The sequence below is a fragment of the Tachysurus vachellii genome, chromosome 12, assembly GCF_030014155.1.
Source record: "Tachysurus vachellii isolate PV-2020 chromosome 12, HZAU_Pvac_v1, whole genome shotgun sequence".
NCBI lineage: Eukaryota > Metazoa > Chordata > Actinopteri > Siluriformes > Bagridae > Tachysurus > Tachysurus vachellii.
Window position 1 is genome coordinate 13,343,150 of NC_083471.1, and position 15,593 is coordinate 13,358,742.

At 40.0% G+C, this 15,593-nt stretch overlaps 1 protein-coding gene across 2 annotated transcripts in view; it reads right to left on the minus strand.

Annotated features, from left to right (window-relative positions):
- Positions 1-984: 984 nt before the first annotated feature.
- Positions 985-15,593, minus strand: part of inpp5jb (inositol polyphosphate-5-phosphatase Jb) — a 28,951-nt gene continuing 14,342 nt past the window's right edge. For both annotated transcript variants that reach the window (XM_060883994.1, XM_060883995.1), the window contains 9 exons: positions 10,251-10,367; positions 9,610-9,785; positions 8,725-8,836; positions 8,177-8,286; positions 5,484-5,682; positions 5,260-5,397; positions 4,700-4,783; positions 4,493-4,597; positions 985-4,154 (listed from right to left, as the gene is read on the minus strand). In XM_060883994.1, the coding sequence (XP_060739977.1) occupies positions 3,876-4,154; positions 4,493-4,597; positions 4,700-4,783; positions 5,260-5,397; positions 5,484-5,682; positions 8,177-8,286; positions 8,725-8,836; positions 9,610-9,785; positions 10,251-10,367 (1,320 nt within the window). In that variant the 3' untranslated portion in view covers positions 985-3,875. The remainder of the gene's footprint in view (positions 4,155-4,492; positions 4,598-4,699; positions 4,784-5,259; positions 5,398-5,483; positions 5,683-8,176; positions 8,287-8,724; positions 8,837-9,609; positions 9,786-10,250; positions 10,368-15,593) is intronic.

The window sequence follows — 15,593 nt, forward strand, 5'->3', positions numbered from 1 at the left end:
GGTGTCGTCACTGGCACAGGCAGGTGAAGTTGTCCTTGTAGTAGTAATAGTTGTAGTAATAGTAGTTTTTGTTCATCACATTTATTACACCATCTTGTCATTTCAAGCACACAATCTTTCCCTCACTGGAAGTTCATTGATGTAGGTTCATGTCCTAACACCTTAGGTTCATGTCCTAGCACTGAAGAAAGGTAATCTGAGGCTATCAGGGACACAGATTCACTTAAAATGGACAGATGAAGACTTGAGAAAGATCAGGAGATTTTTTTTCTATAGGTATCTAGAAATGTCTGCCAGTTCCTGAACACAATCACGGTCATTTCTGGTGAAGATTTTGTCTTGGGTAGCTCTCACATTGATTTATTCATCCTTTCATCTATTCACTCACTCACTCACCCACCCACACACACACACACACACACACACACACACACACACAGAGCAGGTATTATAGCTGCCTTACAGCCCTGGAATCCCTGAGCTCAGCTTTCCATGTTCTCCCCATATCTACAGTATGTAGGCAAATTAACTGCTCACGATAAACAAGAGACTCATCAACAACTATCACAAAACATCAAATCAGTCATTGATTATCCATATACCAACACACAGGATTAAGAATAAAGGATGTTTACACTTCTAAACTAATTCATTTGTGTAAATTCACTTATTGTATGCAAACACCTGCTATGTGAAACAGCTTATTCAGGGAAAACTAAACAAACAACAAAATAACGTTTTTAATTAATTTTTAAATGATTAACATTTTGCAGATTCTGTAATAGTAATTGTAAACTTATGAACCCCTCAAATGTATCTTGCTATAACAATGTGTTTTATTCCCTACATCTTATGTATGTCAACACCATGAATCTAAATCTAGCCCTAAATCTAGAATGTGTCTTTCAGCACATTCCCTGGCACTGCCATTGCTTATGAAATGACTTTATATAAAAGTGTAAAAAACACAAAGACTAGAAAGAGTTCACGTTGACAAGGATTTATTTTCTTATGGACACAAGTGTTGGACAACATCGGCCAAACGGCTTCCATCACAAATGAACCTTCATCAACTAAATATATGAATCTATAAAGTACAATCTCTTAAATTATACACCTTCAATAAAATTGTATAATAAATTACATAATAAATCAGATATGATTCAATAAAATACATTAGGCAAGATATATAATTCTATATTAAAAAAGAAAGAAACACACAGGTGAGTCATATGAAAAAAAGTGAAACTCAGAAATTAGAACTGAATTCATTTTCAACAGTGCAAAATTTAAACAAAATATTTTCATCTAACTCACCCACAAATGAAACTTTTTTAAAAATTAAATTAAAACCTGTGTATTTATAATGCCTTCATGACACTGGCCAGCAGAAGGAAATTCTGCATATGGTACATATAACAGCATAAAAATATAAATTAAGACACTTATACGTACAATACCACGTTATATAAACACATTGTTTTTTTTTTTGGCAATGATTGTCAATTCTATCCATAAACATCAACAATTTCCATTGAGACTGAATGAGTGACTGGCAGCTGTTCTGCAGACACGGAGAAGATTGAAACCTTAACTGTTATCCTTTAAACCTTACCACATCCACAGCTCTCAAACCTCAAACTGAAGACTGAAGTAACCTCTAGACCCTAAGAGCTTCAATTTGTCTTCAAAAGAAAGAAAAAAAGAATAAATATTTTAGAAGCATGGTTGTATATTTAAAACAACTTAGCTTATAATAATTCAGTAATTCCAGCCTGTATCTAAAAATATCCTGTTTTCCTCAGAAATATTACAGCAGCATTGTTTGTTTTACAGTATGTCCTTCATTAAAACAGATTTCTAGCCCAAAATGTTTTGCTGTGACTCTCAGGAGGAGTAAAAGTTGTAAAAAGCTACAAATATGATTTGAACTCTGAGTAAATCTGATAAGCACCGTGACCGTACAACTGCCACTACTACTTTTAACTAAAACAACACACAGGCTGGGATTTGAGCCGGAGACGGTGAAATCCAGCTCTCTGTATTTAGATTTTTAAATCAAGGAACAATTACACTTTGGAGTTTTGGGTGTGAAGTACAGAAACGTGACCAGTGTGAAAACCACCTGAATTAAAAATTCTAGAAAAACGTTAGTCTTATTCCAGTAGGGGACAAAATAAAGGCATTTGCTACGTTCACACATACAGAATTGTAGTGACAAAGCCACAAGTTCAAGCCCAATGAAAGTTGCAATATCCAGCAACAGTGACCAGATACAGTATACTACACAGTTTGTGTCCAGGGATGTGACACTGTTACTATGGCAACCAATAGTAGGAACAGCTACTGATGACTTTATAGTACAGAGACTGGAGACTCGTTAGAGATAAAAATCACTGTATGTGTGCAATGTGAGTGTAAAGAGCGCATCACTCTTGTTGCGTTGTTGCTTCAAATCTATTTCAACAGTACTTCAAATAAAATAAAAAATAAACTAATTAATTTAAAAAAGCATAAAACACTTAGATCTTCTTCCTTCTATCAAAGTTTAAGGGTCGTGTTTGAATTTTGCTGTTTCACATGTCTGCACTTTTAAAAGGAATTCGACAGCACAATATGTTGTGCGTGATGTTCAGTCACACACATAAACACACAGATACACACACCCTTACACTTACATAGTACACTGTGAGTACACCAAGAGAACTCCTGGTCCTAAACGGTGCACTGAGATTGACCAGCTACTGGACTACAGCTACTGAGAACTGCACTGCACTGTGAACTGCTAATAAGAGGGAGGGAGGGAGGGAGAGAGAAAGAGAGAGAGAGAGATCTTCACCACACAGGACAAATCCTAGAAATTACCAGACGAAACAGATCACAGAATCCCCACAGTTACAGTATGGTTACAGCAGTGATGATGTACTGTGTGAGACTTCAGATCAAATCTAACCGGGCACAAGAACGTTTAGATGACATTCTTCCACACATCTAACTATATTAGCTTAAATATTGTTGTACGATTTATTCACAAAGTATGAATTTGCTCTTGCCAATGCATTTGTGTTTTTTCCCCCTTTAAATCAATTTAGCATTGGATTGGAAGAGAAGCAGAAGAATATGAGCTAAGAGTTTCTTTCTGTAATGACAAGAAGACATAACCACCAAGCTGTAAGTTTACAAGGGTTGAATTACATGATTGGGAATTCACATAGCAGAGTCTCTGAGTGCACAGAAGGAGCTGTAAAACATTTCACAGGATCATGAGCTGATATCTTTACATGGAGGTTAGAATGGAAATCAATCTGGACTGAATTTGTCCTCACATACTGCTGATGCTTAGATAGGATGCTTAGCTGATGAAGGAGCAGGTCACTACACTGACAGTAAATTTACAAGAAACAAATGAGTCCTGACAGTTTAGTTATAAAAAATAGAAACGCTTTGTTATCAGCAAAAAAAAAAATAAACAAAAAAAAAATGAAAACATAAAAACCGGGCAATTCTACAGAGACTTATGAAAGACTGTGATGCCCTCAACAAACACTGCAGCAGTGTGTGCTGAGTGAGTATACAAAGAATTATACATTGGAAAACAGTTACATTTTTCGTTGAACTATTGTGCTTTGCTCTTTGTAAAAGTCCCAGAATTGTTTGTAGCTGAATGTGGCTTAAAACGGGGGGAAGAGAAAACATATAGCGTGAATATGAACCAGGTGACGTAGACATAAATTCCATCTTAACTCCTAGGAGAGCACTACTAAAGCACTAACTCTGTCCTGCCACATAAAGTAGAAGACTCCACTGAACAACATTATGACACAGCAAAAGCACAATTCAGAATCCTCCAGCTCCTGTGCTGTTTGCCAGCACATTTAGGGCACTTGTGGCTTTTTGCTGTTTTTTCCTGAGTGTGAGTCTCGATCTTCTGAGGAGTCGCTTGTTTTAACGGGGCTGCCGGCCTTTGAGCTGGAAGCAGAATGGGAGGAGTCGTGTCTGGAGCGCAGTTTGTGCGAGTTTCCCTCTTGGCCAGTAGGCGTGGCACTGCGGCTACTGCTGCTGCTGCTGCTGCCCTTCTTTACCTCATCCTCAGAGGTAAAATCCGAGCTGTCAGAGGGACTGAGACCAGCAGCGCTGGATGAGGGCAACTGAATCTGCAGAAGAAAAATTAAAAACATTATTGTAAGGTTTATCTGGGAGGGTTTTCAATCCTTGTTGATGATGAGTGGTGATATGACTTCAGTGAAATTTATTTTATAGTCATGTAAGATTACTAAGTCACTGACTATACAGACACTATATTAATGATCAAAATTATTTAAAAAAAAAAAAAAAAATGATAATATACTCAAAATAATACATCTTTTCAGAATTATATACAATAAAAAATTGTTGAAATTTCTGCTTTTTCCACATCAACCAAATGTATTCAAACATTGTTTTCAAACCTTGTTATTTTTTAAAAGCAGTCATGTTAAGTGAGAATAGTTACCTGGAATGGCTCAGTAACCCCAACAACAGAGTTCATATTGTTGCTATAGTAACCCAAAATGTAGTCACCAGCCTCCTTTGGTAACTCTTCCTCTGTGAAGGTAACCTGCACAATGTGAAACACCTGATCAGTTACAGCTGTATCTTCACCCTCAGCTGAAACGTTATTCAGTTATGTGTTTATTGTGTTTATTGTTTCCTGTCTTACGTGATGCTCCTGTCTCAGGTAATCAGATTCCTCCTGTTTAGCCCAAGTGTAACCCACGTAGTCTTTATGATGTTTAAATCCAACCTGGTAAAAATAAATGGCATAAAAAGCAGTGCTTACGTTAACAATTCAATTTGCTGTGATGACTCATTTAATTTACGGTTGTATGGACATTGACCCTAACCCTAAACATGATGCTGAATAAAACAAAATGTGAATCGTAGCGTTACATGTCAGTCAGATGCCTTCTTTGGCGGTCCTTGACTAATAACAGCTTTTATGTAGTCCAGAATTATGAGACCATGTGATGAAGCTCTTCATAGTTCAATAATGGTGGCTTATAATCAAACTGAAATTAACGTCATCTACTGGACTGGAGTATAACCAACTGTAATGCATTTATAATTACAGTATGTTGCTTGACAGCTTTTCTGTTATTTGTTGCCAAAAAAATGTCTTTGCAGTATCTCACTTCATTCTAACTTCTGTTTCAGCTTTATTTAAAAACTTCTTATTTGTAAGCTGAAATAAATCCAGTGAAAGAATTCCCTGTGTTGTACCTTATAAAGTCCAATCCAGTCCCAGGAGCTTCTGGAGTAATTGGGTGCCACCTTAAATTTGGCCACAGCATCAGTCACTTCCCTCCATTCATCTTCTACAATCAGGGTCACCAATGGGATGTCCACTTTATATGGGAACTGTGGAGAGCAGTGTGTATTACAGTCAGACACGGTTCTGAACACTGAACCACAGTTTTCCTCACTGGCCTCAGCCACGGCTTTACCTGCAGGGTGAAGATAGAGGAGACGGGCTTGTGGTCGCTCACAGTGTACTCCATGTGACTGCGGTAGAAATGCTGTGTAACTCGAGTGCCGCTGGTGAGGCCGGACATCGAGCTACGCTTAGATGTGCTGCTTGCTGGAGCCATGGGCCTTATACGCCACAGAATGCGATCAGTCCATGCAGGCTTACGCTTTTTCCCACTAGGAAAGAAATATGAATGATGCTGCAGATAATTACATATGAAAGCAAATACATAAAAATAAAGATGGTTAATATGCTATTCTGCACTTTTGTCAGCACTTTTGTAAGCTTTGGATGTTTTTGCTTAGGAGTGTGACTTTTTCAATTGCAATTTCAAGACCACTCTTTAAATATTGGTCATTGTGGATGTGTTGTACAGTGGGCACATTTTTATTCAGTTTAATTTGATGTTTTTATGAACTGAAATTTACATAACTGGCATTTGTCAAATGCTCTTATCAAGTCTATATCAATGAATACATTGAAACTGGGCCACTAGGTCCTGGATTAACAATACAACCAGTTTAAAACTCGGTTAGGAGGAAATACAGCAAGAAAAGCACACAGACATACAGACAAGGTCATTAAGTTTCATTAAGTGCTAGAGTAGTGTAGGTATTTGAGGAAGAGGAATGCCTATAGACATCCTTGTTCCCTGAGAGATGGGAGAAGCAGTCGAGCAGTGCTAGAGGATCGATGCAGTGTATGCTGCGTGCCCACTTTATACAGTAAACACTGTTAAAAAGGTGAAATCTGGAAAAAGATATAGATCTTTTAGCCAGAAGTAACAGTGACGAGATACTATACTATATTATACTATACCATACTACACTATACTACACTAAACTACACTAGACTACACTACACAGTACTGCACCACACTATACTGCACTGTACGATACTATGCCATACTATACTATACTACACTATACTGAACTGAACTATACTACACTACGCTATGCTACGCTATACTATACTATATTATACTGTACTGTACAATACAATACTATATTATACTGCACTATACCACACCATACTATACTATATTATGCTATACTATACAATCCTATACTATACTGTACTGTACTGTACTATATTACTCTATGCTATACTACACTACACTATACTACACCACACTATACTATACTGTACTATGCTGTGCTATACTATACTACAGTACACTATATTACACTATACTGCACTGTACTGAACAGAACTATACTATACTACACTATAGTATACTATACTATTCTATTCTATTCTATTTTATACTATACTAAACTTAGGGGGGCACGGTGGCTTAGTGGTTAGCACGTTCGCCTCACACCTCCAGGGTCGGGGTTTGATTCCCGCCTCCGCCTTGTGTGTGTGGAGTTTGCATGTTCTCCCCGTGCCTCGGGGGTTTCCTCCGGGTGCTCCGGTTTCCTCCCCCGGTCCAAAGACATGCATGGTAGGTTGATTGGCATCTCTGGAAAATTGTCCCTAGTGTGTGAGTGCGTGAGTGAATGAGAGTGTGTGTGTGTGTGTGCCCTGCGATGGGTTGGCACTCCGTCCAGGGTGTATCCTGCCTTGATGCCCGATGACGCCTGAGATAGGCACATGCGCCCCGTGACCCGAGGTAGTTCGGATAAGCGGTAGAAGATGAATGAATGAATGAATGAATGACTATACTAAACTTCACTAGACTACACTACACTATACTGTACTACACTATACTAAACTACACTACACTGTACTGTACTATACTATACAGTCAAACAGAATAAACAAGATATTTATTGACAGGATGCTCAGCATAAACAGATGAGCACATGGACAGTGTTTATAATGTTCTTATTATTATTTCTTATTATAATATTTCTTATTATATTCTTATATTGCAGCATTTCTTGCACTGCGTTCACACGTACAGCGACGAGGCAGAATTAGTTTTTTTATTCGAGTTGAACTCAATGCAAATATGAAGCAACTCGGTGCAGCAACTAGCGATGGGAGTGAAGACAGACTTCAGAGCACATGCTGATTCTCCATGAAGGAATCTCATGGAGGATTCTCTTATGATATGATGCAGATAAACACCTCTGAATTTTATACACAAACATAAAAATCTCCCTCCAAAGATTTGGAATGCTCGTTGCTCCACCCACTGAGAAACACTGTTACTATGGCAACCAGTAGTAGGCAATATAAATTGACTTGCAGACAATAAAAATCATTGTATGTGTGATGGAAGCATTAGAGTCTACATTATCAAAGTGTCATTTGGGAATAAGTTGATTTTGGGAATTTTCTTTTTTTTTTTTTTTTTTTGCCAAACCAGGATAAACCATCCAGGGCTTGTGACATATAAGATGTACAAAATACGCATTTGTTACTAAAGCAAAATAAAATGAAAAAGTCCTGTGCTGCTCCTGAGAGCCGCAGCCACATTGCGCAAGGAGACAGATACAAGTTATTGGAATAATATTTCTACATTAAGAAGTCTACATGTTTATGGTAGAGCTACATGAGAAGCCTGAGGTAGATTTGAGTTCAAACTGGAATACAGTATGCCACCGAGTTTAATCAGTTCACTCAAAAGTTAAGTGTTGCTTCAAATCTGGAGCTCTTCTTTTTTTTCAGCTTGGATTTAGACAATTTGGCTACAAGTGCTTACGATTTGTTAGTCTGTACCTGGTATCGTACGTGTCCGTTCCCACATCAAACTTGTAGGTAGGAGGGAATTTCAGAGGTCCTTCCTGGAATCCTTCCAGCACAGTCTCAGTGTCTTTGGCCATGTTTAACTACAGGATGGACAAAATGGAAACAAATTCATATACACACAAGTCTAGAGTGATATTAAACATTTGTAGTAGCACTTATCTTAACACTTAACACTTACCTAACTCTACAAGTGGGTCCTTTTCAATATGATATTATTAGCCACATTTACAGTTTCTATAGTAACACCACACACAGGGATGTGTATATTGGACACATAAAAATGAGTGTTGTATAAAGTCTTTTATACATCAAGAATGGCTCTGTGCTTTCTCTGTAATATGACAAGTTGCATGTTATATTCAGTATTCCAAAAAAACATGCCGATTTGCCATGAGGTCAGGTGTTTGTGAAGCCTTCTGATAACCAGAGCACACAGCCAGCACAGTATGTAGAAGATCCTGACCAATCTAAAGTCATTTTCTAAGTATGTTCATTAATTTATTTGAATTGTGTCTTACCTGGTCTTTATCCCACAGCATAGAAAGTTTGTTATTATCAATAGCTGCTTTAACCACATGCATCTCCAAGTCTTCAATCCGGAAGTTCAGATCCCCGAACCAGAAAACAACACTGAAAAAATTCATCCACACAAAACAAATCCATAAAAAACTTCAAGACATATTGAAATAATGGTGTGAAATAGTTCCCTGGATTACTGAGAACCCTGAAATCCTGGGATATGGAGTTTGACGTTTCACACTGCTCATGCTCTACCTCCGTCCTGGCTCTTTATAATCTGACATTTCTCTTATTTGCATATTTGCACCATCAGCAAACATGACTGGATAAAAACAGAGACCAGTTTAAATAGTGTCTTGTCTCACACTTTCACATCAGTGAGGAACTTAAATCAAGCATGTGCTAATTATCTTGATATCCAGCTTGTGCTAATAGTCCTTTCTTAACCTCTGATCACTTGACATGAGCTTTTTTTTATCCAGCCACACTTTAGCTATTATTTACACATCACATCACATGCGATGAGGTTTTCACTCGCTCTTCAGTTTCTGACTGGGTTTCATCTACTGTAATGTTCAAACATGTCACTGTTTCACACTGTACACATTTTGGCACCAAATAATCCTGCATAAGAATAAAGGTTTATTACCGTGGATTAATAAACCGTTAACCTCGCTCTTAATTAGGCTACATGGATTAAATGATCCTGTAGACAGGGTTAAAATAGGGGATTAGAGCAATGGGGTTAAGCTCAGTGTGAAAAGCTGTAATAATGTATAACACTGAGCACATTTATACCAACACTGCAGGCTTTTTTTTGCCAAATGTACCATGGAGAGCACAATTAAGATTGAATTAGGAGTGTGTGTATGCGTGTGTCTCACTCATGATCCAGGACTCCCATAGCGGCTTGACCTTCAAACTGTTGCTGCTGCAGGATGCTCTCAAAATCCTCCATGCGCTTCTCTGAGTTCTCCATGTGTGCAGGCAGGTGGCAGTTCAGGAAGCATATTGCGTGGCCGAGCACGCTCATCCGAGCACTTACTCCACCCTTATTTCCCTGGAAGGAAGAACAGGAAACAATTACATGTGTGTGTGTGTGTGTGTGTGTGTGTGTGTCTGTGTGTGTGTTTGTGTGTGTGTGTGTGAGAGAGAGAGAGAGAGAGAGAGAGAGAGAGAGAGAATAAACAATTTACAAAGCTGTGAAAAAAAAACTAGGATCTAATATCTAATTTTAGAAAAGTATAAAAAACTTTAGAAAAAATATATAACACAATATTATGCAGACGCACATCACATCGAATCCCTCTAATCAATCCAAGTGCCATCAACTGGTTAAATATCCATTTATCTTAGGCAATGTGTTTTGCAAAGGCATTTTCCAAAATCTTTTGATGCAAGTTAAGTTTTTTGGGCTTTTTTTTTGCGTGGAAAACATTCTCACACTCATCACAAAATCCTGGAGGAATTGCATTTCATGGCAACATTCTAACATCTTTATCTTACCTGTATCACTAAGACTTACCCAGATTCCCCCCAGCCCTGTGCGTGTGTTTTCAGTCTGTATGCCTCTGATCATCGGCAGGTGGTAATACTTAGAAAACACCAGCAGAAGTACACCCTGCATTCTCTGGGATGTCACCTGTGAACAGGAAATGCTCTGTGTTCTGACATGTATCTGTATAATATGATATTTTCTCTTAAAATACCAGAATTCTGACTAAGGGGTGACATCTTCAGAAAAAAGGAATGCTCCAGTAACAGCCTGTTAGAGTATACAGTATATGAAGAAAAACATATCTCCATTACAGCACCACTACAGCACCACTCAGTGTCATTTCCTCACTTCCACTTCCTCCCTACCACATCCTTACACACAACTGGTTAATTCCATCCTGATTTTACTTCTGTCTCACACAAACATGATCAGAATCAGACTTCTGTTGTATCACATCTCTATTCAATTCAGTTCAATTCAAATGTGTTTGTTTGGTGCGTTTAACAATGAACATTGTCTCAAAGCAGCTTTAAAAAACATACCACAAAAGAATCAAGATTAATATTAGACTTATATTTAAATGTGTTTGTATTTATCTCCAATAAGCAAGCCTGAGATGACTGTGGCAAGGGAAAATGCCCTTAGATGGAAGATGAATTCTGACAAATGCCATAAATGTAAATGTAGGAAGAAACCTTGAGAGAAACCAGACTCAAAAGGGAACCCATCCTCATTTGGGTAAAATTGACGGGTGTGATTATAAACTGTTTTAACCACCATAGAGTGTTATTAAGAATAATATCCTTTCTACAGTCATATACTCTTAGACAATTGTGTATTGATTAGGACATTGTTGGCATTAAAGACCACATGAAGTTTGCATCTTCTCATTGAATGTCCGAAATCTTCATGAAACAGAATCCAACTGCAGCTGGTACACGGTCTCTCTAATAATACAATATATAAACAATATATTCTCACTGTAATTCTATAATTTAGTCCTTGGCTGCATCTCAGGCATCTCTCTTTCTCTCTCTCTCTATCACTCTAGTTCTCTCTCTCTCTCTAACTCAATCTCAAAATCCATCTAGTGCACTAGAATATGGAATATTCGCTTCCTTAAAAAAAATCCCACAATGAACCGCAAAAACCAGAGAGAATCGATGCTCAATATGTTCATTTACAAGAAATGACGTCATACAGTATTTTCAAAAGCTTTCAGCTGCAAAAAAACGGCACCTGAATTAAACTTTCAGCCGACTTCAGTTACAAAGGTAAGTAGCCTGTTATCGTCGTTGTGGCTTTCGATTGATGACATCTGGCTTCAGAACTGTGACTTTACAGCCTCATGTTAACCAGATCCTTGCTTTAACTCTATTTATTTATGTTAATTTATTGTCTTTTGATTTTAGTGCTGGGGGCACGGCGGCTTAGTGGTTAGCACGTTCGCCTCACACCTCCAGGGTCGGGGTTCGATTCCCGCCTCCACCTTGTGTGTGTGGAGTTTGCATGTTCTCCCCGTGCCTCGGGGGTTTCCTCCGGGTACTCCGGTTTCCTCCCCGGTCCAAAGACATGCATGGTAGGTTGATTGGCATCTCTGGAAAATTGTCCCTAGTGTGTGATTGCGTGAGTGAATGAGTGTGTGTGTGCCCTGCGATGGGTTGGCACTCCGTCCAGGGTGAATCCTGCCTTGATGCCCGATGACGCCTGAGATAGGCACAGGCTCCCCGTGAACCGAGGTAGTTCGGATAAGCGGTAGAAGATGAATGAATGAATGAATGAATGAATGAATGATTTTAGTGCTTTCATTACTTTACACACACACACACACACACGCACACGCACACACATACGCACACACACGCACACACATGCACGGACATGCACACACTTTAACTCTCTTCATTTGAATATATTGTCTTCTGGTAAAGTAGGTTCCTGACTTTTGTATACTATCTGCTTAACTCACTTTGTTCTAGAGTAGTGTGATTTGAATTGTTATATTCTATACCATTGTTGATTTTTATAGTGTTGGTCTTTGTTGTTCTCTCAGCTGATTAATCAGGAGTAGTTTCAGTCAACCTTAAGGTGTGAATTGGGGGCAGGGCTTACCTATATAAATTGAAGGTTCTCGCTAGCGTCTGTAGCGGTTTGTAAGTATTTACATTTACATTTACAGCATTTGGCAGACGCCCTTATCCAGAGCGACGTACATAAGTGCTTAAATCTCTAACATTGAATACATTAATGCTGGATCACTAAGTTACATACTTAAGATACCATGAGTTTAAAACATTTGTTCAAAGTTACAATGAAAGTGTCAAAGGTGTGTTTTTTTTTTTTTTTTTTTTTTTTTTTTATTTATTTAAATGCAAAAGATAATGAAAGAAGTGCTAGTTGAAGTGTTTCCTGAATAAGTAGGTCTTCAACCGCCGCTTGAAAATAGCCAGTGACTCAGCTGTCCGGACCTCTAGGGGAAGTTCGTTCCACCACCTTGGTGCCAGTACAGAGAAGAGTCTTGTAGTATACTTGCCTCTTACCCTGAGAGATGGTGGAACCAGTCGAGCAGTGCTGGTAGATCGGAGGGTGCGGGGTGCAGTGCGAGGAGTGATGAGGGCTTTGAGGTAAGAGGGAGCTGGTCCATTTTTGGCTTTGTAGGCCAGCATCAGTGTTTTGAATCTGATGCGTGCAGCTACCGGAAGCCAGTGGAGGGATCGCAGCAGCGGGGTGGCATGAGAGAACTTTGGCAGGTTGAAAACAAGCCGGGCAGCTGCATTTTGGATCATTTGCAGAGGACGGATTGCGTTCATAGGTAGACCTGCCAGCAGTGCATTGCAGTAATCCAGTCTAGAAATGACAAGAGACTGAACAAGTACCTGAGCAGCCTGTGTGGACAGAAATGGTCGAATCCTTCTAATGTTGTAGAGAAGAAACCGACATGAGCGAGTCACATTAGCAACATGAGAGGAAAAGGACAGTTGATTGTCCATGGTTACCCCAAGGTTGCGAGCTGTGGCTGAAGGGGAGATCAGATCGTTGTGCAAGGATATAGCAAGATCATGACCTGGGGATGAATCACCTGGGATGAAGAGCAGCTCAGTTTTGCTAGGATTAAGCTTTAACTGATGAGCAGTCATCCATGATGAAATTTCTGCCAGACATGCAGAGATCCGGTCAGAAGCTGTGGCATCTGCGGGTGGGAAAGAGAAGATAAGTTGTGTATCATCAGCATAGCAGTGGTAAGAGAACCCATGTGAGGAAATAACTTCACCAAGAGAGTGAGTATACAGGGAGAAAAGAAGAGGACCAAGTACTGAGCCTTGTGGGACGCCAGTGGAGAGTCTGCGTGGAGCAGATGTCACTCCCCTCCATGTTACCTGATATGAGCGTCCTTCCAGGTAGGAAGCGAACCATTCCCAAGCTGATCCGCATATCCCAAGACTCCTGAGGGTGGCTAAGAGAGTCTTATGGTTAACCGTATCAAACGCTGCTGAAAGGTCAAGGAGGATAAGGACGGATGAGAGATTGGCTGATCTAGCAGCATGTAGTTTCTCAGAGACATCTAAAAGGGCTGTCTCTGTGGAATGAGCTGCTTTAAAGCCAGACTGGTTGGGGTCTTGGAGGTTGTTCTGTGAGAGATAGACAGACAGTTGATTAAAGACAATGAGTTCAAGAATTTTTGAAAGAAACGAGAGAAGTGATACCGGTCTGTAGTTACTGATGTCTGATGGATCCAGAGCAGGTTTCTTCAGGATGGGAATAACCCTTGCTCTCTTGAAGGTAGTTGGTACCTGACCAGATGCTATGGATCTATTGGTGATAGTTGTAATGAAGGGCAGAAGGTCTTGCGAGATGGTCTGCAGCAAAGCGGAAGGGAGTGGATCCAATGGGCAGGTGGTAGGATTGCAAGACTGGATGAGTTTTAGAATCTCTTCTGCTGTTACAGTTGAGAAATGTGACAACAAAGGTGTAGGGGAGTCCATACTCTGAGATGTAAGTGCAGTCGGGGCTGAAGTGAAGGTCCGGCAGATTTCCTCAATCTTCTCCTGGTAGAAAGAAGCAAAGTCTTCTGCAGTCAGGGAGGATGAAGAAGGTGGAGCCGGGGGGTTGAGCAGAGAAGAGATGATGTTGTGGAATTTCCGAGGGTCATGTGAGGAAGCTTCAAGCTTTTCCTTGTAGAAGGAAGTCTTGGCAGAAGTCACATCTGAGGAGAACTTGGCCATGAGTGTTCGGTAAGAATCAAGATCTGCATCAAGTTGTGATTTCTTCCACTTTCTCTCTGATGATCTTAGCTCTCTTCGATTGTTGCGCAGCACATCTGAAAGCCAAGGAGCAGAACAAGAAGTTTTCTTGGGTTTAGTGGACATAGGGCAGAGGAAGTCCATAGTTGAGGAAAGAGATGAGAGGAAAGTATCTGTGGCCGAGTCCAAGGGCAGTGAGGAAAAAGACTCAGGATCAGGAAGGGAAGAAAGAGTGCCAGAAGCTACAGAAGAAGGGGAGACAGAGTAAAGGTTGCGGCGGGTAAGAGCGAGGGGGTGAGAGGTAGTTTTAGGTAGGGTAGGGAGAGTGATGGTAAAGGATACCAGGTGATGATCAGAGACGTGTAGTGGGGTAGCAGTCACGTCTGTAGCTGGAGAAGGACGGGTGAAAACCAGGTCCAGCACATTGCCTCCTTTGTGTGTGGGGATGTAGCTGTTGAGTGTAAGTAAGTATCTCTCTCTCTCATTGTAAACTTAGTGTCTAATACTGTTTTGCTATATTCTACCATACCTTAATTCTCACTCTTGTTTGACTGCAAATATGTGCCTTAAACCCATCTCTGTACTCAATTCCTACTCTCACAGACGCTCTCATCCACAGAGCAGAGGTCACAATCCAAGTAACCTCATCTACTCTCCTCTGTTGTGTAAGTCTCAAACAGTGGTGGTAGGTGGGCTCAGGAATTGCAAGTCTGCTGTGAAAAAAGCTGATTTTATCTCTGCTTTAACTTCCCATTACTCCTTTGATTTTCTTGCACTAACAGAGACCTGGATATCCCCACAGAACACTGCTACACCAGCTGCTTTATCCTCTGCCTATGCTTTCTCTCACTCACCATGAGAAACAGGCAGGGGTGGTGGTACAGGTTTATTGCTGTCAAAGAAATGGTGCTTTACACCTCTCCTCTTGTCTCATTTAACCATATCCTCTTTTGAATTCCATGCCATTTCAGTTACCTCTCCAATTAACCTTGTTATCATTGTTGTTTACCGCCCTCCTGGTCCCCTAGGTGACTTTCTGGAAGAAATGGACACACTGCTTAGTGCTTTCCCTTCCGATAGCTCCCCCCTGACAGTGCTTGGTGACTTCAACCTCCCCTCTGACAAGCTA